Genomic DNA, 23,796 nt, shown 5'->3' on the forward strand with positions numbered 1-23,796 from the left:
AAACGGTAAACATCATAGGAATGATTTCTCAAGTAAAATCACAGTGATAGTATCTCACGAGTCTGATACGGAAGGAATGAAAATATTAGCTTGGTTCCATTTCATATAAAAGTTTTACCATAAATAATGAAAGTCTAGAGAAAAATGTACTATCATATGAAATGCTCACGTCTTTAGAAGGACATTATTTGTTTATTTTGGATCTCAATTCTTTTCCTCCTGCCATGTCTCCAGTCTATTCCTACCAAAAGGCCAAAGAGGTCAGGCAATCTGAAGCCTGTTTTTCTTTCCTAAGACGATGGACCAAGTTGCCAAGCATCCTCTCAGGTCAGGAGCAGTCATGGGCAGGCACACAAGTCACCAGAATGCACCAGCTGAAACGGTAAATCCCATGCTCTGGCACAAGCATGATTCAAGCTCTCATTCCTAAACATGCTTAACTGATCACTTTCATAACCACAGACTCTTTAAAAAGCATAACCTATGTCCCACATACCCACTGATTGGCACAGAGAGAGGTAACCTCCCATCACTGGATTCACGAGTAAATCATAGTAATGTACACATGACTTCATCTACTTATGTGCCAATAACTTTCAATGTGTACTTTTCCTATTGTAATAAAAAAAAGTGGATTGGACTCAGAATCCAAATCAGTTGGCCTCTATTTATGAGCATATACTTTATCCTTAAACTTTTAATAAACAGTAAGCCCTGTCTGTACATATTTGGAAAGTAAAATGTTATAACAAATAAGGAAAGATCAACTGATTTGTTTTTAATCCTTGTGCCCTATCAAAGTACTGAATTTCATGTTACTTCTACTACAGTATTTTGGAATTCACAATTAGAAAAGTGTAGTTTACTTGCTAAACTATGTTATAAATATATGTTATTTCCCCTTATGTTAATATGTTCATTGTCACTCTGCCACAATTTCTTAGACTGATGCTTGTAAAAATGAATTTCCCTCATCAGGATGACAGAATTCATATTTAAAACATCATAAGTAGTGGGTTCAACTATGCCTGCATGTTATTCTTTAGAACTCTCAAAAAGAAAGGATTTTAACCTTCTTTTGGGGGGGGGAATACTACTCTCTTTGAGCCCACTATGAAATATCAAAGTGGCTGACCATACCTGGTGGGCACCAAATGCTCCTTTTAAAGCAGACAAGCACCACGGCCACTGTCAGCTTTTCCTACTGATGACATGCTCTTTGGAAAACATTCAGTCGCCAAAGATTTAAAACTCAAATAAGAGCAAATCGTTACTACATCACTGAACATAATTATTAACATCTCTTAACTTGAAAATATTAAACCCATCTCAGTTAAGCGATGAGAAGGACCTGCTCTTGAGGTGTGTGGGCCTTTGACCACATCTGGGCCCCTGTGATGACAGAGGAGGTACTTCCAGTGCTCACTGGACAGATCTTACTGGGAATCAAAGATTTCACCCTTAATACTTACTACATTTGGAGTGGAGCCAACCGCAAGTTAAGCACATGTGGCAGGAACTTTTAAACTAAGTTAGAAAGGGTTTAAAAGCATTACATATCAGTTATAATTTTAAACCTCAAGCCGAAAAAAGTATGACCTTCTTTCAGTCGTTCCACTCATACAGTTCACGTTGGCCTAATCTAGGATCTCAGCTCTGGGAGGTGGCCCCGAGGTCCCCTCTCATGGTGCAGGAAGCAACGGTACCTGGTACTCCACACAACTCAGGTCTGGCCTCCCGGCCACTCCGCGAGTGACACCGAGGACGGTACACCCCGGTACACTCCAGGCCTCACCCACTGCACCCAGAGACTTCATCTCTCATTCTGTTTCTTTCTTTCTCAGGTATTTTGTATCTTATTTGTAAGGTTATCTATCTGCACACATCCTACATCTTGCCATCAACCCCATTAAGCAAAGCAAAGCAATGCAAAAGGAATGCGGACTAGGAAGCGGGCCTTAATACAGCATCGCAAATGTCTTCAAGGCCCCGCGACAAGCTTCTACCTTCTAAGCCTTTAAATGATACCGTGGGCGGGGCGGGGCCCACCGGGGCCCACCCCCGACTCTCTCCCTCCCCGCCTCCACTCCCCTCGCCCCTTGCAGTTTCCCAGTTGGGACCTCGGCCCACGGGCGTCCCCTGGCCCAGGGCTGCCGAGGGACACGCCCGGGTGACCCGGCCCACCCTACGCGGCGCCCTCCTCGCCTCGGTCTGGTTTCTCCTCCTGCAGGTTGAGCACGAACGGGAAGAGCAGGCCCCGGGCGTCCGCGGGGGCTCGGAGCGACTGGAGCTCGAAGCTGCCTTCGGGGCCCGCGTCGCCGGCGCCGGGCTCGCCGTCCGGGGGCGGCACGAAGCGCCAGGTGCCCGCGCGGCTCACGCAGTAGATGGTGCCATCCAGCGCGGCGCAGCGGAAGGGCTGCAGGCCCGACGGCGCGCCCGGGGGCCGCAGGTGCGAGGCGCAGCGGCTCCACTGCTTGGCCAGGCAGTGGTAGCGGAGCACGCTGACTCCCCCCGCAGGCCCGGCCCCCGGCGCATCGCCGCGGCCCCCGCACAGGTCGAAGCGGTAGATGAAGCCGTCCAGGGCCACCATATCAGCCGAGCGCTCGCGGCTGCTGCTGCACGGACACTCCTGCCACTCGTCGCGCCGCGGGTCGTACTTGAGCAGGCGGTAGAAGAGCGAGCCCCCGGACACGTAGATCTCGCCGTTGCAGGTGGTGGCCTCGTGCGCCACGGCGAAGGCGCCCCGGGGCAGCGGGGCCACGGCGGCCCAGCGGTCGGCGCGCGGGTCGTAGCGCTCCACGCTGAGCAGGCACTCGCCGCCCACGGCGTACAAGTGGCCGTCCAGGGCCAGCAGCTGCAGCTGCGAGCGCGCCTGGCGCAGCGGCCGCACAGCGCTCCACTGGTCGGTGGCCGGGTTGTAGCAGAAGACCCGGTCTGAGGGCCGCGCGCGGCCGTCGGGGCCCGCGGGCCCCACGCCGCCGGCCACGAAGAGGTAGTTGTAGAGCACGCACAGGCCGCAGCCCCGAGCCGGCGCGCCCTCGGGCAGCCGCGTCAGCTCGCGCCACTCGCCGGCCGCCTCGTGGAAGCAGTAGACGGCGGCGTCGCCTCGGACCTCCGCGTCCCCCGACGGGCTCTGCGGCCGGCTGCCCGCGCGCTCCCCGGCCGGGCCGAGCGCGGCGGCCAGAAGACGGGCGCGGCCGGCGCGCAGGCGGCGGCGCAGCAGCAGGTCGCGCTCGGCGCCCGACAGGCGCCCGAAGACAGCGGGCTCGCGCAGCACCTCTAGGTAGTGGTCGCTCATGAAGCGGTAGGCGGCCTCGCGCAGCTCGGCCAGCCGCTGCCGCTTGGCCGCGCTCAGCACCTCGAAGCAGTTGGCCAGGCTCAGCTGCGGCGCCACGGCGTCGGTGGCGCGCTGCGCGGCGCAGGGCAGCTGTAGGCGGCGCGCGCCGGCCACCACGTCGGCCACGTTGTCGGGCCGCACGCCCGCCATGCGCCCGCTGTACGCGTAGGCCAGCAGCAGCCGCAGCGCCGTCCAGCCCACGCCCTGCACCCGCAGCACGTCCCGCGACGCACGCGCGCGGAAGTAGTCGCTGCGCGCTGCCAGCACCGCCTTGTGCGCCCGCAGCCGGCGGCCCGACACCTCGATGAGCAGGTCGGGCTCCCCGTGCTCCGGCCCGACGCCGGGGGGCACGGGCGCGGGGTCCCCGGGCTCCTCCGGGGACGTGGGCTCCTCGGCCGGCGGGCGCTCTCCGGGGGACGCGGGATCTTCCGGGGACGCGGACTCTTCTGGGGACGTGCGCTCCTCCTCGGGGGACACGGGATCCTCAGGGGACGCGCGCCCTTCCGGGGACGCGGCGCCCGCGCTGCCGACTTCCCACTGCCTCTGCACCACCCGCCGGCCGCGGCGACAAGAGGGCGGGGAGTCGTCCCCGGAGCTGAAGCACAGGGACGCGCTGAGACTGCAGGGTGTCTGCGCCGGGGACGCAGCGCCCTCCCCCCCGGCCGCGTCCGGCGGCTGCAGGCCGCCCTCTCCCGGAGCCTCGGGAGCGCCGCCCCGGCCCCCGGCCTGGCCGCACGCTCCGTCCCCCGGGTAGAGGACGCAGGGGGCCACCGGGCTCTCCATGCGAGCGCTCGCTCCGGCTGCCGCCCCCGCTCAGCAGCCCGGCATGACTTCTGCCCGGACTCGGGCTGCCCAAGGTCGATCGCTCCTCCGGGGCTCCTGGCTTCACACGCTTCTGCTGGCGCGCGATCAGATTTCACTTGTGTCCACACTGGTTTTCAAGCGCACGCAGCTCCCCTCGCGCCCTCCCGCTCTCCTCTCCGGCGAAAGGGGTGTGTCGACTGGAGCGCGCTCCCGGCTGAACTTGTGAACCAGGCAAGGTTCCCGCCGGGCGGCCGTCTTGAGGGGTCTTTGTGGCTCGGTCTCCGCGCCGCGTGGTGATGATCAGTCCGCGGACAGGACCGCCCTGCAGCCGCAGCCGCGGCTCTGTCTGGAGCTCCTGTTCTGCGGAACTGAGCTGTCAGGTGCTCCTAAGGAACTGGGCCTGCCCTTTTCTTCCTGAGTCAGTGTTTATCCCTCCACATTCCATCACATCTCTGTCTCCGAGGACCAACGAATCAGAGACGGGCTGCAGTCCACACTTCAGAACACTGACTTTACTGCTGTCTTACAGGGAGCCGCCCCAGGGAGCTTTCTTTTTGTGTGTGACTCCCATGTGCGATTAAGGTTTATGGATGGTCAGCCGGACAATATCTGTGTGTGTCCTGGCATCGGCAGCGCTCCTGATGGGCCTGCCTCGACAATGTTCACCTGGAAGCGGGGAGGGCATGATTCAGTCGCCAGGTGGGTGTTAGGAAGACACAGTTACTGCACACACTAGACCGGCTTTCCTCCTTCATCCATCGGGAGGCTTCCTCTGCGACTTCCTTTGTTGGAATATCAGGTGTTTCCATGTCATGTCACCACGCTCTTTGTGTTCCTGTTTATAGGAGAAACAGACAGAATGTTGGAATTTGCATTTTTCCATAGGGCTATTTTGTGTCAGTGGCATCTACCCCATTTCCCTCCACAATTTTCAGGTTATAAGATTCAGATATGGTGGGAATGGGGATTGTGACATTTCAGTGCTGGAAAGTTTGGTGAATAAAACATACGGGATTATTTAGATATTAAAAAACTGTTCCTCCCCTGATTTTTGAGGCCTATAAAGAAGAGCCCAATTCAGCCATGAGCCTTAAATACATTGGGTTGAACCATACGAAATTGCTGGTTTTTGTGCGTGAATGCAATGGCAGTCAAATATCAGCCACTTCCTAATTTCGACCTAATAAGATGTATATGTAAAATTGAGAACTTTTAGTGAGAAAGCATGGCCAGCCTATGAAACCTCAGTTTTATTGTGTGACAGTTTTCCTGAAATCTTTTCCAGCCAACTATCTCAAATTCATTTACAACAAATATTTGGAGAAAGGTGCTGCAGACTCTTCTCTGGAGTTGGCCTCAGAGGCTCCAACTCTGGAATCTGTTTGAACTGCTCATTCCTGGCTTTACACCTCTGAAAAACCACAGAGAAGCAACTCTCCAAATACCACACGTGCAGCAAAAGAAAAGCCAAGGCAAAACAAAACAAAACCAAAACAAAAAACAAAATCCACAGAACTACTTGGAAGGCAGATGTGAGCACCTGCAGATGAATTATAAAAAAATAATAAAATATCTTTCCTAATTGGCAAAACCTTCACTGAGACTCCCCAGCCTAGAAGGGGGTCTTAGCACAAGGGGACGGGCAAGCTGTGCTCTGGTTTTCCTAAGAAGAGGCTGCGGACAAGAGAAACGGACCAAATACATACAGCTCAGATTCGTCATCATTATAGGGTATGTTCACCTCTCAAATGGGATAAAGTGATACTTAACCACCTACCCTCAACCTCTTCTGATTTTCTACTAATCGTACTTAATACTGTTACCTGATCCCTAGAAATGCTCAGGGTTGAGAGAATGGGTGTGTATAAAAATATACGCTTGCCCTGCTCTTCCTGCTACCATGTTACGAAAAAGGCTTTCCCATTATTCTCAGAAATACAAGTGTCTTAGAGGTGGAGATTCAAGACATTCAATTCTGTCTCTCCCTTCCTCCCCGACTCTCTGTCTCTCTTCCCCTCCCTCTCTCTTTCTCTGTTTTCCAGAAATCTTTAACAGTAACCTTTGGGGCATATTCACCAGGTGCAGGGCACTGTCTGGGACATGTGGAAAGGCAGCATGGAGACAGTCGGGACGAGCTGAAACTCTCACCACGGGCATGTGGGTCACAGAGGTGCCACATGTTTACACAGCTGTGCCCCAGCCCGTGATGCTGCTGGGGAGGTCCTGCGTCCACTGAGATGGAAATGCATTCTGGCCCACAGCGACCGGAATGTGATGACAAACTGGAAACCTGCACAGATTTTATAAGCAAAGCTTCTGGCCTCTTCCCAAACGCCAGAGGTGCTTTCTTAGTCAGCTGAGTCATTCAAGGGAAAGTCAGATAAAAAGTAAGGCATATACATATCTTTCCCAAATATACATATAAATGTCAGTGTCTGAAATAAAATCAGAGAACTGGCTCTCTTATTTGCTTCATTCTTTTCACACTTTCTCTGTATGATACAGAAGACCTTGGACCTCAGAAAACTAACTAGTTTTTTTTTTTCCTTTTCTTGGCCAGGAGAAGGGTTCCAGCACTTCCTGGTTCTTTCTCTCGCTTGACTCTCATCGGGACGTGCAGAAGCCCAACCTCTGAGAGTTCTCTTCGTGGAAGCCATCACAGACTCAAAGGAAAGGCAGGGAATAGGACACACTGAAAAGCCTAAGTTTGCAATTCTTATGTTTTCAAAGCTCTACAGAATCCGTTTAAAGCCCGAAAGAATCAGGCTAAGTAGACATTTTGTCGTAGCTACAAGAAGCAAGAGCTGCGTGTCCACAGTGAAACAAATATGACCCAGGTAGTCAGTGGTCCAAGCAGGCACGTCCTTGCCAGCTCCCTGTGCACCCCTGGCCTGGATCACAGACCAGGCTGGCAGAGCCGGGGGTGGCCCGAGACCTGGGCACAGCCATGTAATCCCATCCAAAGTGTGACAGCTGCTCACCCACTCAGCTGGCTCTCTGCCCCGTGACCAGGTCAGGAGTCCCTGTTCACCCACACGGCCAAGGTGATGCCAAACACCTGAATGTTGTCAGGTGAGACAGGAGACCGTCTGTCACTGTGATGCAGACGGCAGTGATGCTGGATCCCAAGGGCTGGGAGGCCACCCAGCAGGTCCACTTTCTGAAGGAAGCTTCTGCAGCACGACAGGTCCTGGCCCCCGCCCGCCTGGCAGGGTAGAGGGTCAGCTTCCACAGGAGAAATGAGGAAATTAAGCAGAGGGGCCACTTCCTTTTTCAAATGATGTTAAAGAAAGTCACCATTCGGAGCTATATCTTTTTTCCCCAGCATGGCCCATTACTGTGATTTGGCCTTAAAACGGATGGGGAGAAGTCAGCCCATTTTGTGTATAACAGTCCTCTGAACACCACAAGTCTGCCAAGACACTTAGGGTCAGATTCTTTGGATTGGAGGTCCGGGATTTGCAAGGGGACGTCCCCCCATGTTGCAGTTGGCTCCAGCATCAGAGTCCCCCTAAGGGGCTCCTGGAGGACTCTGTGCCAGCACCCACCCTGGTGACGGCAAAATAACTGGAACTCCCCGCCCGACCGAGGCATCGGGCAGGATTTCTTCCCTGAGCACTGCTTCGGGGGTCTGTTACAGTCAGGTGAACGGCAGCACGTTTGCCCCGCGTAGCGACGGGAGGGGATCTGTCGGTGGAGGTGTGGGGTGTAGTAACAGGCTCCTTCCTGACTGTAGTGAGAAAATATTTTAACAGGAACAAGTCTGCTTTAAATATAACTTAGGTAGCATTTCCCCCTGAAGGCTATACATTTCTTCTCCACATTGTAAATACCTAAACAGAATTTTTTAGTCTATGAATTTCTTCACTCTCAATGTGAATTTTTTTTAATAACTTTATTTATTTTTATTTGTTTATTTTTGCCTGCACTGGGTCTCCGTTGCTGCACGCGGGCTTTCTCTAGTTGCGGCGAGCGGGGGACTACTCTTCATTGTGGCGCGCGGGCTTCTCATTGTGGTGGCTTCTCTTGTTGCGGAGCACGGGCTCTAGGCATTCGGGCTTCAGTAGCTGTGGCACGTGGGCTCAGTAGTTGTGGCACGCGGGCTTCAGTAGTTGTGGTGCACGGGCTTAGTTGCTCTGCGGCATGTGGGATCTTCCCGGACCAGGGCTCGAACCCATGTCCCCTGCATTGGCAGGCAGATTCGTAACCACTGCGCCACCAGGGAAGCCCAATATGAATTTCTTAAAGAAGATTGTCTATGATTTCCCAAATGTGGACATTATTTTTGTGCTTAAGGTGGATATCAGGTTATTTAAAATTAAATATGCGTCATTAGAATAATATAGGTTGCTAAAGAGACTCTCCGTTTCAAATAATTAGTCAGTTTTTTTAATATTAATGAACAGACTTAGGAAGTTTATCTAAATGTCTGCAGCACCTACTATTGTAGCCGATTCCTCCTGGGTGTTCTCCAAGTCACGCCCGACACGTATCTCATCTGTGTCCAGCCACACGCCTGTGACAGCAGAGGTCCGGGACCATCACCTGTGCCCTGCCCGCCGCCTGCTTCCCACACACCAGCACGACCCTGTTCACGTAGTGAACAGCCAATAACTCCTGGGGTTAATTCACAAAGAAAACCACAAACAGAAGAAACATCATCGAGTCTCATAAACTTGCAGGGAATGTCAGGATATCTGTTTGATCATAGAATGTGTTGATTCCCTTCAGCTGTTCCTACAAATATTGCTGGTTCCTTCTTCCTTGGGCCCAGTTAAAATGAGGTGGCGGTTCTGGGTGCGCAGGGATGCAGGTGGGTGGGAGCGGATGCCTGGGTGGGGGTGGGGAGGGCAGCCAGTGACCTTCACCCCAGCCCTGATTCCCACATCCTCCACACTCATCACAGTTCGCGGTCTGGCCCTAGCAAGGCCGTCATAGCGGCGTGTCTGGAACACGGAGCCCAACGCTGCCACAAGGAAGCATCATTCACAAAATAGGTTTTCATTCCTCAGTCATCCTGGGAGCTTGGCCGTCTGGCTGCTAAAAGCCGGGTGCCGTGTGGTCTCGGGAGACGCGGAGGGCACAGGGCCCGGGTCCCTGTGTACAAGGCTCTGTACACGCTTTGGCCGAGGAGACACCCACCACCTGGATGAGTGGACCCCCAAGCCGGGTGTAGGCCGTATGTTCTGTGAGGTTTGGGGATGGGCGGGGCTGGTGAGCAGCCTGGTGTGTTGAATAATTAAGAGGGGAAGTGACGTCCTTCAGCAGGTCTGGTGACGTTAATCAGAGTCTATTCTGCCAGATTACAACTATCATTTTTAATCTGCTTTTCATGAAGGACATTTCTAAGACTCAACGGGCTGTAACATAACCTGAATGCACGAGTAATCATGAAACAGCTCACGCCTATTTTGTCTATTTTACAGGCACTGCTGTCACGTGTGTTACATCACAGGGACACATGTGACCCTCGCAAGCCACCCTTCTGTGGGGGCATAGTTTTTAGCCCCGTTTTACCAAAGAGGAAATGAGATGTGAACCAATGTCACCATACAATTAATCAGCTCCACACTTACTAGGTGGCAGAGCCAGACGGGGACCCGCTGTCCGACCTCAGCGCCCATGCCGCCAAGCACTGGGCCCAATGCTCTGCGCCCTTCTGTCTGTTACCAGTTCTGAGCGTGAAGCACTCGACTTTGCTGCATCTGTGCGCTGGGCTAGTGGACGCCTACGAGACACTCCCATGTCTGGTCCCCTGCCCAGCGCATCCTGGGAGCAGAATTCTGGTGACTCAGGACGCCCCCAGCTCTGAGAGTAAAGCAGACAGAGACATAGGGCAGGTCGTGGCGGGGATGGGCTCCCGCCGGCGCTGTCTGTGTGGGCCTGATTTAGGGGGTAACGGTGGCTGAATCTTCTGGCAGGGCTTCACTGGAGGAAGTAAAATTAGAGAATTTCCTAAAGAGAAGCTTTTACGTAATAGTTATTCTCAAAGTCCAAACTCCTTAGGCTGGTAAATGAGGCATTGAGCCATCTGTTCCCAAGTCTCCGCCACCCTCATCTCTCCCTCCTCTGCCCAGAAGTCCTCTCCATCCTTCGCACAAGCACAGAACTGCTGCCACGCCCCGGTAAAGCCTGCGTGGGTGTGTCTGTGCATGTAAACCCCATGTAGGTGTATCTGTGTGTACAAACCCTACAGAGGTGTATCTGTGTGTACAAACCCTACAGAGGTGCATCTGTGTATAAACCCTACACAGGTGTATCTGTGTGTAAAGCCTACACAGGTGTATCTGTTGTACACCCCATGTAGGTGTACCTGTGTGTGTAACCCCTACACAGGTGTATCTGTGTGTAAACCCTACACAGCTGTATCTGTGCACGTAACCCCCACGTAGGTACATCTGCATATGCATTCCCACCTCAGGGTCTCTGCCCGCACAGTCCCTGCCACCCAGAGCCACCTCTCCTCCTTTGAGCCAGAATTCTTGCTCATTCCCAGGCCCCCAGGGACCTGCCGTCACAGACACTGCCTTCCTCACTTCCCAGGTCAGCAACTGTGTAGTCCATGTCTGCACGGAATGTCTCATTTCAGCACCTCACATGCACGTGTGCCATCCTTCTCCACGAGAACGTGGATTCACGACAGGGAGATGCGTTAATCGTTCTAACCTTGGCACAGGGATGGGCTCTGCCAGAGCCACCAGAAAAGGCTTGATGGATGGTGAGTGAATGAATGTTAACCAGAGAACCTAGAAAAAACAGCTCTGAAAACACCCAGATAAAAATCCATATCATAGCAAGTTCTTGCACTACATACCATGACATGATACAGAGCTCACAAAGAAAAGGTTCTTCAAAAGGGATCAGTGTTTGTGGATGTTGGGTCAGAGACAGGTTTTTACTGTCTTCTATCTAGCTATGCCCAGTTTCTATATTTCCTGAAACGAATATACACTGGCTCCACAGTCATAAAGGGTAGTGGGATTAAGTCACAGGGTTGCTCCAGCCCAGCCCACACCCCACCTTCCCAGCGCCTGGTCCCGAGAGCACGGCCCCAGGCCAGGTCCTCCCGCTGAAGGGTGATGCAGGAGAAAGGCTTTGGCCCGGTGGGTGGGTCAGGGAGCTGAAATCAAGGGAAAGCTTGTCCTCGGGAGAAGAAAGTGAAGCCAACACAGAGCAAAATCTAGAAAGAGAGAGAGTGTCCTGGGTGAGTCACCCCCAGCCAGGGCTTGTGATGTCTGTGAGCTAATAGGTCTGTTTCTGGCTTCAGCGAACAGTGGGATTCGTGTCCCTGGAAACTGAAATAACTCTGACTGTAAACAAGAACCCAACTTGCTGGGTCTCCGTGGGGATTAGACGCGCGTTTGTAAAGAGCTTCGCCCCGCACAGGCCCCAGCTCCTCGTAGCCACGCACCGTGAGGTGCCGACCCGGACAACGCCGGTCCCGGCTCACGGAAAGCCCCACCAGGACGGAGTACACAGCCCTGCAGCCTGTACCCAGAGCAGCTCCCAGGCCTCACGGCAATTTTCCATTTTGTCCTCATGACGCACATATGAGGACGGGTGGATTGCCATGATCCATGGCAATTGGATTACCATGAGGAATTGCCATGATCCTGATTCCAGACACGAGAAAATGCTGGAGGCCCAGAAACACTACGTTACTCGTCTCAAAAGACCAAACGAACTTAGCAGCAGACCAAAACCAGAGAGCACTTTTCCCCTCTTTCCCCGTCTCTGGGCATTTTACACGAGGCCTCAGAAAAGATGCCTGCGGCTTGTACCCGTTCACTAAGTCAGCGGCCACGTGGGTTCACAGGCCCCACTTCTCACTGCTCGGGAGTTTCAGAAGTTCGGCGGCAACTGTGAGTGTCTCTGTGCCCTTAGCCGTTACCCATGGCAAGCTGTCTGGGGGAAGAGGAAGCCCAGGGCAGAGAGATGAAATTGACATTAATCCAGCGGGACAACTGGGGCATGAAAACCTGAATAGCTTCACTGTTCTCCGTCCTTCATCAGATCATGGGTCTTTGTTGTTAATTCAAGAGATGCAAGCAGCGTTAGAGCTTCATGACTCACAAGACAGCCCTTTGCTGGTGATGTAGCAACACACCCGAAGTCACCACGCGTTAAAGCAGGGGGACGTGGGGGCATTGCTGCCGCGCTCAGGGAAGCGTGTGCCTTCAGCCACCACCTAACGTGACATCACACAGACGGGCCCCGCCTCAGTCCCAGCTACGACACAGCCCTGTGCTCCCTGAAGCCAAGACCCTGAAGAACTGAAAGGAAAATGGATGAGGGTAAACCTGTGCATTCACTCAAAAGGGGGGCTCCAAGTTACTTGAGTGCAAATTATGCCCTAGGTGCCGGACGTGCCTTCAGGGAGCAAACCCAGAATATTCTGCAAGAGAAGCACCTGCCTTTGCTTGTGGCTCGAGGTTCGGGAGTTGTTGACAAGCGCAGAGTGTGAACACTGAGATCACACACAGAATCACAGAGACTCTGCAAAGAGGCACCTGGACTGCAATCCTCCCTGGAAATTTCTAGCTATGAGACCCAATTCTGAGCAGTATTTGGGTAACCTTAACTCTTTTAAAATAAGTCTGTTGTGTGCGTCCACTGAAGTCAGAGGTGAACGTCCCAGCAGTGATGCAAAGCTGGAGCCAGAAGTGAGAGACTGCCTGGGCCAAACAGACCCACACTTCCCCAAGTCTTCAATCTGTTCAAGTCCCACCAACACTGAGAAATAATTAACAATACGCAGTCATTTGCTCATTCACTGAGTGGATGTATGCTGAACACCTACAGCGTTCCAGGAGGTGCCCTGGGTCCTAGAAAGTAGCAGGAACTGAACAGACTTGGCCGAGGTCCCCATGGAGCTCCCAGCGTAGGGAAGAAGATAAACATAAGCCATTACTATACGAATTCTAGAAGAAGTACAAACCACGGCAGGAAACATAAACAAGGATCCGAGAAGTAGTGATGGATAGACCTGATTTCTACTTGGGATCAGGTAAGACTCCTCTGAGAGCAAGAGGGAGCCACACACAGGGCAGGTGGAAGAGAGAACAGACACCTTGCAGTGGAAACAAGCTTGACCAGTTCCAGAAGCTGAAGAGGCTGGGTGCAGCCAGGAGCCCCAGGGTCAGAGGACTGGGCCCCTCCGTGGCGCCCTGGCATCTTAATGACAACGGGAATCCTCTGATGGCTTCAAAGAAGTGAATATGATCAGTCTTGTGTTTTAGAAAGAGTGCTTTGTGTCCTTTTGTACAGAAAGATTGATTAAACTACTTTTAGACTGATTTTCTATCACTGCCCAAACAACCACACATATTAAAATGGATGAACTAAATCTACATGTATCAATGTGCATAAATTTCAGAAACATAATTTTGAATTTTTGAAGGTCTGCCGTTTACAGAAAGATACAGTATAATACAATTTACATACATTTAAACATAAAAAAAATACTATATGTCATTCATGGAAGTGTGAAAAGGACAGGTGTGAATTCCGGTGCAGTGGTTACTTCTGAGCAGGAAGGGAGGGAGGGAGGGTTGTCTGCCTGCTCTGTATCACGTGGCTTCCTGAAGATTTAAAGCATAAACAGCGAGACGAGAACATGTGTTGTCTCACTGGGATACATGAATATTTTTATTGCATTGTTTACAGTGTTTGAGTATTTTATAATTTACCACTTAAAAATGTTTTTCCATATGTTTAATCAGTACTTATCAATTAAATAGTCAATCTGGCCTGCTACTGACCCTCATGGAAGCCACACAATCTGAAGCATAATTAAGTAAAGTCACTCACTAGGTAAGAAGATTCCTAAGTCACTGTATTCTTAGTGCTGGAGTAGGTATTCGTATGTTTAAAGTTCCAGTCAAATTGAAATATGGGGAAGTTAAATAAAAACTCACATTTTATAATTTTTAAAGCTCTAAGCTCTTGGTTTGATAACAGAGAGACTTGTCCGAAATCACACGCCTATTACTGGCCGGTTAGAACCCAGATTTCTCTCCTGTTAATCTCACTTGTTTATTTACCATTATTGGCGTAAATGGAAAGCAAGATAGAAACCCCTCTCTCTGTGGTCTGTCCTGCTTTGCTTTAGTTAAGATGTAATGACAGAGTCCCTGCCTTGCCCTCCTGCTGCACCTGCGTCCTCAGGGCTCTCAGAAACGATGCCGTTGACCTAGTACATCCCCCGTCCGGCTCAGCGGGTCCTGGGAAAGGGCCTGAGTCTCGCACGGAAACCGCAGCCGAGCAGAACCACCTTCTGATCGGATGTCCAGAGAGGAGCAGCATGGTGGGGAGATTACAGGGAGAGGAATTTATCCAAATTCAACACGTGCTCTCTGTCCTCAAAGCAACGAGGGTGGCTCAATGGGACAAGAAGGCAGATGAAATGCTAGCTCACCTGTTTCTGAAGCAGAAATCAAGACAGACGTTCTGACGAGTGTGAGTTCACCCACGTGAGCCTCAAGAGAGGCTGTTTCCCATCAGGCCAGTCCTGACACAGCCAGGAATGAGTGGATGCAAAGACGAAATATTTACATTATCTTGAGATTGAATCCGAGGAAACGATGTTATTAGCCTGCTGCCTTTTCAAACTCTTTTAACATCTGACTCAAAAGAGTTTACAGATGAAGGTTGCCAACATCTTGATTTTTATTGCATTTTCCCCCTAAATTGTGGGTTTGGGGTGAATGGCTGCAGCGGGTTCAAGGTGAGAGAGGTCACTTCAGTCTCAGAAAGATGAGTATTTTGGAAAACGGCGCTCCACCCTGGCAAATGCCACAGTAGGTCAGGCACGTGAAGACTCTGGGGGGCTTTGCGGGCAGGCGGTCCAGTGGTTAGGGCTCCGCCGTCCAGTGCAGGGGGCGCGGGTTTGCTCCCTGGTCCGGGAGCTAAGATCCCACATGCCGCGGGGCCAAAAAAACCAAAACATACAACAGACGCAACATTGTAACAAATTCAACAAATATTTTAAAAATGGTCCACATCCAAAAAAGAAATCTTAAAAAAAAAAAAAAAAAAAAACTCTGAGGCTGTGACTCCTGTGTGTGACGCTGGCACCGACAGCCCCCACCCCCCCACCAGACAGCATCTCACCACAGTCTGTCCGTCCGGGGTCCGGAATTCCACGAGGGGGCGGCGCTCTCCGAGTGCAAAAGGCAGCTGTAAAGCAGCACAGCGGGGCTGGGGGGATGGTGTCTGCATTCCTGGTCACAGCACAGCTTCCCCCCCACCCCACCCCCGGAGCACCCGCTCAGAGAATCCTCACCAGGAGACGTGGGCTCCGCCGCGTCAGCACCTCACCCGGGGGCCCCAGGCCACACAACCCACGTTCCTTCCGGGGGCCGGGCCCTCTCTGGCCATGCATCCTGCCGGCTTCCTTCTCTTTGGGGGTCTCTGGCGGGCAGCTCTGCCCCTCACAGCCCAGCCCTTGGTGACCAGGCTCCGGAAAGGGCTGTAGGTTTTAGAGAATCTTCCACAGACACCGGAACGGGCCCTTTCAGAGCCTGAGGACATGACAACATCAAGCTGCAACACCAACCCACCTTCACCCACAAGCCTATGACCTTCCAGAAGCCGCGCAGGTGGCTCTGTTCTGCTCTTGGCCCACAGCCCCCAGGGGACAGGAGACGGTCTGACCCCTCGACAAAACCCAGCCTTGTCCAGAACATCACGATGTCCAGCAACTGGGACCAAAGCGCCACTGTGGACAATCAGAGAGGCCTCCGGAGGCTTGAGGACAAGGTTACTGTTCAGAGCCGTCTTACTAGGAAAACAATGGAATGATCATCAAGGAATATGACCAGCAAATCGCACTATATTCGTATGTAGTCAGTAGAAACCCTGCTCTTGGCGGAGGGATAAATTAGGAGTTTGGGATTGACATATACACACTACTATGTATAAAATAGATAAACGACAAGGACCTACTGTATAGCACAGGGAACTATATTCAACATCTTGTAATAACCTATAAGGGAAAAGAATCTGAAAAAGAATATATATATATGTATGTGTAACTGAATCACTTTGCTGTATACCTGAAACAAACACAACATTGTAAATCCACTATACTTCAATAAAAAATAAATTTAAAAAAATTTAAACACCCCGCCCAAAACACACACAAACACACACAACAGGGGAAAAAAGACAATGAGAATAATACCAAAAAGTTTAAAAGGCATGTTGATAGTGAGAATTATGAGTGACTTTTTTTTTCATAATTTTTAGTATCTTCAAATTGTCTATAATGAATATGTATACTTTTAGAATCATAAACATTATATGTATATACACATATCTCTCTATAGATGTGTACGTGTATATATATACAAGAATGTGTACGTGTGTATGTGTACATTTACATCTCTGTGTGCACGTGTATGTGTGTGCATCTGTGTGTGCATAAAATAAAATGACTCAAGTTTTGGTTGGACCCCAAGAAAGAATACTTGGTAGAAAAATATGGTCAAATGAAAGCTTTCTTATAATATCCAGGCTTGTAGGCACAGAACTATGAAATGAAGGATCCATTTTGTTAAATCCCCGGCCTGATTTCGGTTGTAGGTTTGAAGAAAAAAAATGTTGACACTGAAGACGTGCTGTATCTCAGAATTTCCAAGGGTTTGACCAGTCCCAGAATCCTTCCCCAAACTGGGAACGTTGCAGTTGAGAGATGGCAGAGCACCTGGTCCAGCCCTTCCCTGTGTTTCACACACACAGGAAGAAACAGAGACCAGAGAGGGTGAGCCACTTGCCCAGGGGCACACAGCTCATAAGTGCTGTGCTAAATTAGAAGCCACACCCTAAGACCCCTGCCCGCTTCACTCCCTGCACTATCTCAACTCCAGAAACCTAAACACACTGAGAACAAGTCCAAGACCCAGTGATTTTCATAATTTCTACAAATTCCATAATGCCGCACAAGGCGCGGTTTCTGGGGTTGATGTCACAGAGCTGAGAGCTCCGGTGTTTCTTTGCCTTTGCTGGTGAAACGACCAGACAGAAGGACCTGGGAAGATCTGGCTGCCTGTGCACCTCGTCCCGGGGCTGCCGGGACTCCACAGCAGCGACAAGTGCCCCTGAGTTCACATCCTGAGTGACCAGGCCCCGAGGCCACGCCCCCCACCTGGGCCACGTCGAAGCCACACGAGGTCAGCTGGATTAAAAGCCCCTGTGCAAAAGCGTAAAAGTCTTCTCAGAGCCTGTAATGCTGACCAAGAGGCGGCAGGTGCCTACAGTTCATTTCAAAGTTTCACGCAGGTATTCCACCTCATTTGGCACATAACTGGGCCTGCGTCTTCCATCTCAACGTTTCTCCTCAAAATATCAAACCCTTTACAATAAGTAGTAAGAACGGTTGCACGAGAAAGGAATCAAGGTGCTGTCTGTTTGACATAAAAGAAATGAAGACATTTTTTCTTTATATCTTGACTTCTACATCAAGATAATTATCTACATGGATAAAAGTACTTAGTCTTATTTCCTACTCAGTCAAACAGTGATTTCCATGCACTCGAAAGACAGGAGTTGGCACAGGTGACAGCCTCGTGCAAACTGACGGGATCAATACACAGCAGAGCTGTGACATAAGCTGAGGACTGGATCTGCTGCCCGTCATGTTTCTATTCCCTGTGTCACCCCGGTGACTCGACTCTGCACTGACCAAAGGACCAGGGAGGGTGAGACTTCTCCCCTCACACAAGGTCCCCTGCACTCAGAGCCCAGAAGTGCCCAGCCTTTGGGAGCCACAGACCTCGACATCTAGGGACCTGGGCCTCATGGGAGGGCGGGCTGAGGGCCACACACAGAACTGCCAGGTGGGTAGCACAGGCCCCGAGGAGCCGCCACAGCCCCCTGGCCACTGCCAGCCAGGAGGAAGGAGCTAGAGGGCAGGGGAGGCTGGAGAGTGCAGGACGCAGCACATCCTTTCCAAGGTGACCCCTCGATCCAGCCCACCCGCATGCTCTTCTCACGGGTGATGATGGCTCCCCGGACGCCTGCATATGTGCCCCGGTCTCTGGATCCTAAACACTGGTGATGATGGTGAGGTGAGGCTGTGTTGAAAACAGCAATAATACAGATTCCTCTCTTAGGACCCAGACCTCGGATGCCCGGTGCCAACATGTAAGAAGTGCGGGGACACCAGATGCCCGGCTGGAGGGAGCACAGGGAGAGGCCACGGAGACACTGTGCTGGGCGCCGGGTCCAGCCCCGCTGCCCTCGTGCTCCCAGCTGGGCTGCAGACGTGCGTGTGTGCCTCCAGATAATCCATTTGAGCTTCCCCGCCAGACCTGCCCAGATTGCAGGTTTATAGGCCAAGCAACTCTGTTGTTTGAGCCAGTATGTTTGGGCTGGTCGTTACGCACCCGCCTGGACGAGGCTGCCACCAGAGCAGGAACCCGCAGCAAGCTCAGCGGTCCCAGCTGGGCAGCAGGCAGCCAGTGGGCAGATGCCTCTGGGCTCTGAAGCAGTTGCCAGCGGGGTTCCGAGGACAGGTGGATGGGGTTCCTGGACATGGCATTGGAGGGCTGGGCTCGGCAGCACCGTGGCCACATGATGCTGGAGACGGAGGATGCGCTGGGTAGGCTGGATGATACTGGAGGAGACTTCCAGGCAGGGCCCGGGTGACCCTACTGAGCTCTGTCCTGTGACTTGATGACGGAGAGGAGAGCTGAAGAAGGAAGGGTTCCGTTTTCAAGTGCGATTTGGAGGAAATATAAAGGCACCAGGCCCAACTGGGTTGGAAGATAAAGCTCTTCTCTTTCCCAGCCCTTCCGATATTGTCAAATGAAGATGGGGCCTCAGAGCAAGGATCAATCCAGGTGGCACAATCAGATCCCCTGTTAAGACCTCATAAATATCTGAGGGGGCACTAGACAGAGGCCCTGGAAGTCCAAGGTAGAGAAAGGACTTCTGTGGATTTGTGGATGTAGCTTTTGTCTAGTGGCTTGAATCCCAACAGATCCATAGAAAACCCACAACGTTTTTAAGGTAATTGTACAGGAAGAGATACTGCCAACTTGGAGTAAACAGAACAGATCAGCACAAAGAGAAACCAGGAAACAGGCTGAGAACACCACTCAGCTGCAAACACCAGGCATTTCTTATGAAAAAAGAAGGATGACTCAGAGGGCAGAACCAAGAATCCAGAAGGCAGAGCCAAGAGCACTGGAGATCACTCCCAGGAATAGCAACCCAGCCAACTCGTGCCTGACTGCTCTGCAGGGCTGTCATGGGCCAGACGTCACCGTGTGCCTCCATCCCCCTGTCTGAACAGGACAGTTGCGATGGTTAATTTTATGTGTCAGCTTGGTTGGGCCATAGGACCCAGGTGTTTGGTCAAATACCAGCCTAGACGTTGCTGTGAAGGTATTTTTAGATGGGATTAATATTCACATCAGTAGACTTGGAATAAATAGTTCACTCCCCGCAGTGTCTGATAAGACTTGCTTCCTGGTTCATAGACAGCATCTTCTCCCTGTGTCCTCACGCGGAGGAAGGGGAGAGGGAGCTCTCAGGAGTCTGTGTTATGAGGGCACTGATCCCATCATGGGGTTCCACCCTCATGCCTCATCACCTCCCAAAGCCCCCCCTTCCTAATACCATCACCAGGGGATTAAGGTTCAACATGTGAATTTGGAGAAGACAGACGTTTAGTCCACGGCAGGCACTAAGTTTGTGGGGTTGGTCATTAGACAACCACGCCACCTGGAATGAGCGTCCTGTTACCCGTGCTGTGGACTACAGCCCAGGGCACTGGGAAGCTACTGGCCGTCCAACATCACAATATCTGTATCTTTAAACGACCACCCTGACGACTGTATGAGGAACCGATCAAGGGGGAAGGGCAGCTGTGTGAAGCCCACCTGGAACCACTGCAGTGGGGGCGGGAGGTGACGGTGGCTCAGACAAAGGCAGCAGACTTGGCATCTGTACCAAGGTCCTCATGACCAAGACTTTCCAGGCAACGGTGCTAACAGCATCCAACAGCAGCACGGTGGTTACCGGCTTACAAGACGTTCTGTCCGCAACATCCCACGGAATGGGGAGCCCTTTGTGATTCAGTACATCTCAGTTCTGTAAAATTAACCCACGTCCTACTCCATCAAGGCCTAGAGAGCAAAGCTCCATCAATTTACATAGAGGAAATGCCACAATTAATTAGGAATAAAAATTACACTAAGTTACAAATCTATGACATGGTCTAGGTGCCCCTCCCGGCCTTCCTTCCGTCCTCTACTGTGCCGGGCTCCTCTGAGCACCATCTCCCCTGGGACGTCCCCTGCCGTCCTCCTTTGCCAGGCCTCCTCATCCTTCAGACCCCAACTCAAAATCCCTTCATCAGGTGCTTTCATAGGGGTTTATTCCTTTCCTTCAGGCCACTTCTCTGCTTGTTATTACACATGAGTTAACATGATTATATTTTTAATGCCTTTCACCTTACTGGAACCTAAGCTGCAGGGGGTGGGGGGTGAGGACCAGTGCCTGTTTTAGATGCCATGGCATTCCCAGCACCTAGAACTGTGCCTGACCTGGGGTAGACATTCGATAAATGTTTGTGAAAGAAAGAAACTGGCTTTTAATCGGTCAAATATTGCAGAAGACCTGCAATGGCTTCAATTTCCAAGGCACTGTTTAATATTCATTCTAGCAGGAGTTGGGTTGTTGGCAAAAGGCAAACTCCTGGAAGTTTCTGCTGTATTCCAAAAGTCATTGCTCATTGTTAACTATGTCCCAAAGAGGTGCAGGTGCCAACACTATACTTTTAGCATAATTACAATAAATTCAAGAGAAAAACCGAAATCAAGGCCACAGTGGAGACACTAATCCCTTGAACTCCTGAGAAAAGCAGATTTGCCCTGAGTCACCAGGGGAAGATGTGCAAAATGACGGGGCTGGTTTCTGGTCTGCACGCTGACGGCCTCTTGGGGCACCTCTGAGGCCAACCCCACATCTGTCCTCCTGGGTCACGAAGCCTTGGAGGTAGGGAGGCCGAGGGGCATTACAGCTGCCTAAGTAATTCCAGCTTCACTGCAGAGCTATGATTATGGACAATTTATGCTGTCGGCGTTTAGAAAAAAACTGAAATAGGATCCCAGATGGAGGCCCCACAGCACAGAGGGCCCCCCAGTTTGAGTACAGGGACAAAAGTGGACTAAAAAGAGGCCTCCTGCCTTCCCGCTGCCAATGTGGCTACTTGTATCAGAACATATGGAAATGAAATCAAGCGCTGGCGACTGCCAGGAAAGATGTTCAGAGATGAGGTTCCAGATCTTTCTGTTCTGCCAGGGCTGGAGCCAGCAGCAGGCAAAGTCCTCTGCAGGTGAAGGAGGGGCCGCCCTAAGGAATGCGCAGACACTAGGACAGCAAGATGACCACACAAAGCCAGGCTGCCCCAACAGCTCAGTCCTGATCTAGGATGGACACTTAACTGTTTTCTCCCCTCCTCCCAAGCCCAAGACTGCCTTAAATCCTGTAAGCAAAATCTTTGAGCTATTTTCATTGTGTTCTAATTATATTATCAGCAATGCCTGTGCAATTGACATTAAAAGCTGGAAAGACTTCTTTCTTTAAAATTTTGCTTTGTTAGGCCGCAAAGGGAGAGTTGTAACGCCAGTTACCAGAAATGTGCATTCCCTGGGCTGTCCCTGGGCAAATCTGACTGCGATGGAGAGCTCCCTTCTGCATTTCATGGGTGGGGACGGAGGAGGATTCCAACAATAGGACCCCATTAGCTGGGGATAAAAGGCCAAAGGGCAACATGGGCATCCATTACGGGTCCTAATTAGAGGCTGCGTTAACTGCTGGTAGATGAGGACCGGAGGGAGGCGACAACAGGCCAGGCACACAGTGAACTGGCCCCTCCACTGAGAGCAGCGCAGGGGCTTAAAAACCTGGCCGTAAAGCGCCTTCAGTGCTTTGAGCGAAATAAAGCTTATTACATTGATTTGTTTTTTTTCTTTCCCTTAGAATAGATGTGAGGGTGGGTGGAGACAGAAGATGTGGTTCTGTAGGAACCGAAGAACTGGCAGAATTTTTAAAAACCTTCCTTCTTTAACGTTACAGGCGCAGCCCCCCGCGGGAGGCTGGGGTCCCCCAGCACGAGCGCGGGTCGGGGGTGGGAGGCTTGCCGCGGAAATGCATGTAACCTCCCCTCCGGCCGTGTCAGCCGGTTCCACGCAGTCTTTATTTAAATGTTGCTCCTTTTCGTACCCCCTCGCCCCCGCGCCATCATGCTGTCAGGCACGTTCAAACCTGAGCGACAAGCACTGCTGGTGGGCCGTCTGGTCCGTCAGTGGGGCAAAGGCTCAGTGAAAAGAAAGCACGCGCTGTGCACAAGCCCCCAGCACCCCACAATCCCGGCAGCATAAGCAGGGGGCCCTGGGGGTCGCGGGGGTCCCGGCCGGCAGGCATCGGAAGAGAAAGCGAGAAGTGCCTCCGCATCTTCCTCCCCTCCCCCGGGGACCAGGTCCGGGAGGGACCTCCCACCCGCTTCCTGTGGCCCCCGCGGGATGGACGCTCCAGAGGCAGCGCGGCCCGGCCATGACCGTCCGCGAGGCAGGCCCGGGCAGCCCGGCACCGAGCCCAGGCACCCCTCGGAAGGGGGAAGCGGCCGGGCCCGCCATCCTACTGCGTGGCCGCGAGCCCGGGCCGCCTGCCCAAGGAGCGCTCAGCCTGGGCAGCGGGGCGCGGGCGCGGGCGCGGGGTGCGGCTCCTCCCCGCTGGGCTCCGGGCCGCTCCGCCCCCGGGTTGGCTCCGGCTGGGCTGGGCGCGCGGAGGCGCGACTGGCGGCGGAAAGGACAGTGGCCACGCCGCCCCCGGGGCTGGGTCCTCGGAGGCGGTCACCGCGGGCGCAGCGCAGGGGCTGGCCGTCACCCGCTTCCGGCAGGAGCGCCCTAGGGAGTCCGCGCGCCGCGGCCCCCTCCTCCACGCGGCGCCCGGGAGCCGGACGGAGGTCCGCCCACCCCGTTCCCCACACCCCCGCAGCGAGCGGGGCCACCCACGGCCGCCGCCCCACGCCCCGGCGGCCACCCCCGTCCCGACCAGCGCCCACCCACCCCGGGACCCCCCGCCCGCTTATCCTCCGCCTGCTGGGGCGTCTCGCCGCTGCCTCCCCCGCTCGGGGCCCACCCCTACCTCTCAGCTCTGCGCCTCGCCCTCCACCCCGGCGCCCACCCGAGCCCGGGACCCGGAACCCTCGCCGGGGTCTCCGACGCGCATGCGCGGGGCTCTTCCCGCGCACCTGTGAGAACGCCCGGGGGCGGGACGGCCGCGTTCCGCGCACCTGTGCGAGCGCCCGCGGGTTCTCGAGCATCTTCCCGCGCGGCCAGGCCCGGCCCGACGAGTACCCCCTGTGACCCTGGCCCGCCTTGGCGGCAGCGGGCCCGGCACTCACCGCGTCCGTGGAGGCCGCGCCGGGAACCCCGCCGCTCCGAGCAGCGCGCCGAGGCGGGGACGCGGGGACGTGGGCGGGAGGGCGGCCGCAGCCCCCGGCAGGGCGCGCAGGCTCCGGGCTGGAGCGCGCCGGCGCGGCCCCGAGTCCAGGTCAGCCCGCCCCGCGCCCTCCGCTCGCTTAACCCTTTCCAGGCGCAGGGAGGTCCCGCGGACACCCGGCTCGAGGCGGGGGAGCGGCG

At 53.3% G+C, this 23,796-nt stretch overlaps 1 protein-coding gene across 1 annotated transcript; it reads right to left on the reverse strand.

Moving 5' to 3' along the window:
- Window positions 1-2,113: 2,113 nt before the first annotated feature.
- KBTBD11 (kelch repeat and BTB domain containing 11) lies at window positions 2,114-23,587 on the reverse strand. Its single transcript, XM_068532096.1, has 2 exons — window positions 23,559-23,587; window positions 2,114-4,976 (listed from the first exon to the last, which is right to left on the reverse strand). Exon 2 carries the CDS (start codon window positions 4,118-4,120, stop codon window positions 2,186-2,188), a length of 1,935 nt encoding a protein of 644 aa, XP_068388197.1. The 5' UTR covers window positions 4,121-4,976; window positions 23,559-23,587; the 3' UTR covers window positions 2,114-2,185.
- Window positions 23,588-23,796: the final 209 nt, after the last annotated feature.

Source organism: Eschrichtius robustus, chromosome 21 (genome assembly GCF_028021215.1).
Source record: "Eschrichtius robustus isolate mEscRob2 chromosome 21, mEscRob2.pri, whole genome shotgun sequence".
In the NCBI taxonomy this organism is placed as follows: Eukaryota; Metazoa; Chordata; class Mammalia; order Artiodactyla; family Eschrichtiidae; genus Eschrichtius; species Eschrichtius robustus.

Coding starts and splice junctions, on each gene's coding strand:
- KBTBD11 (XM_068532096.1), bottom strand. CDS start 4,120: ATGGAGAGCCCGGTGGCCCCCTGCGTCCTCTACCCGGGGGACGGAGCG.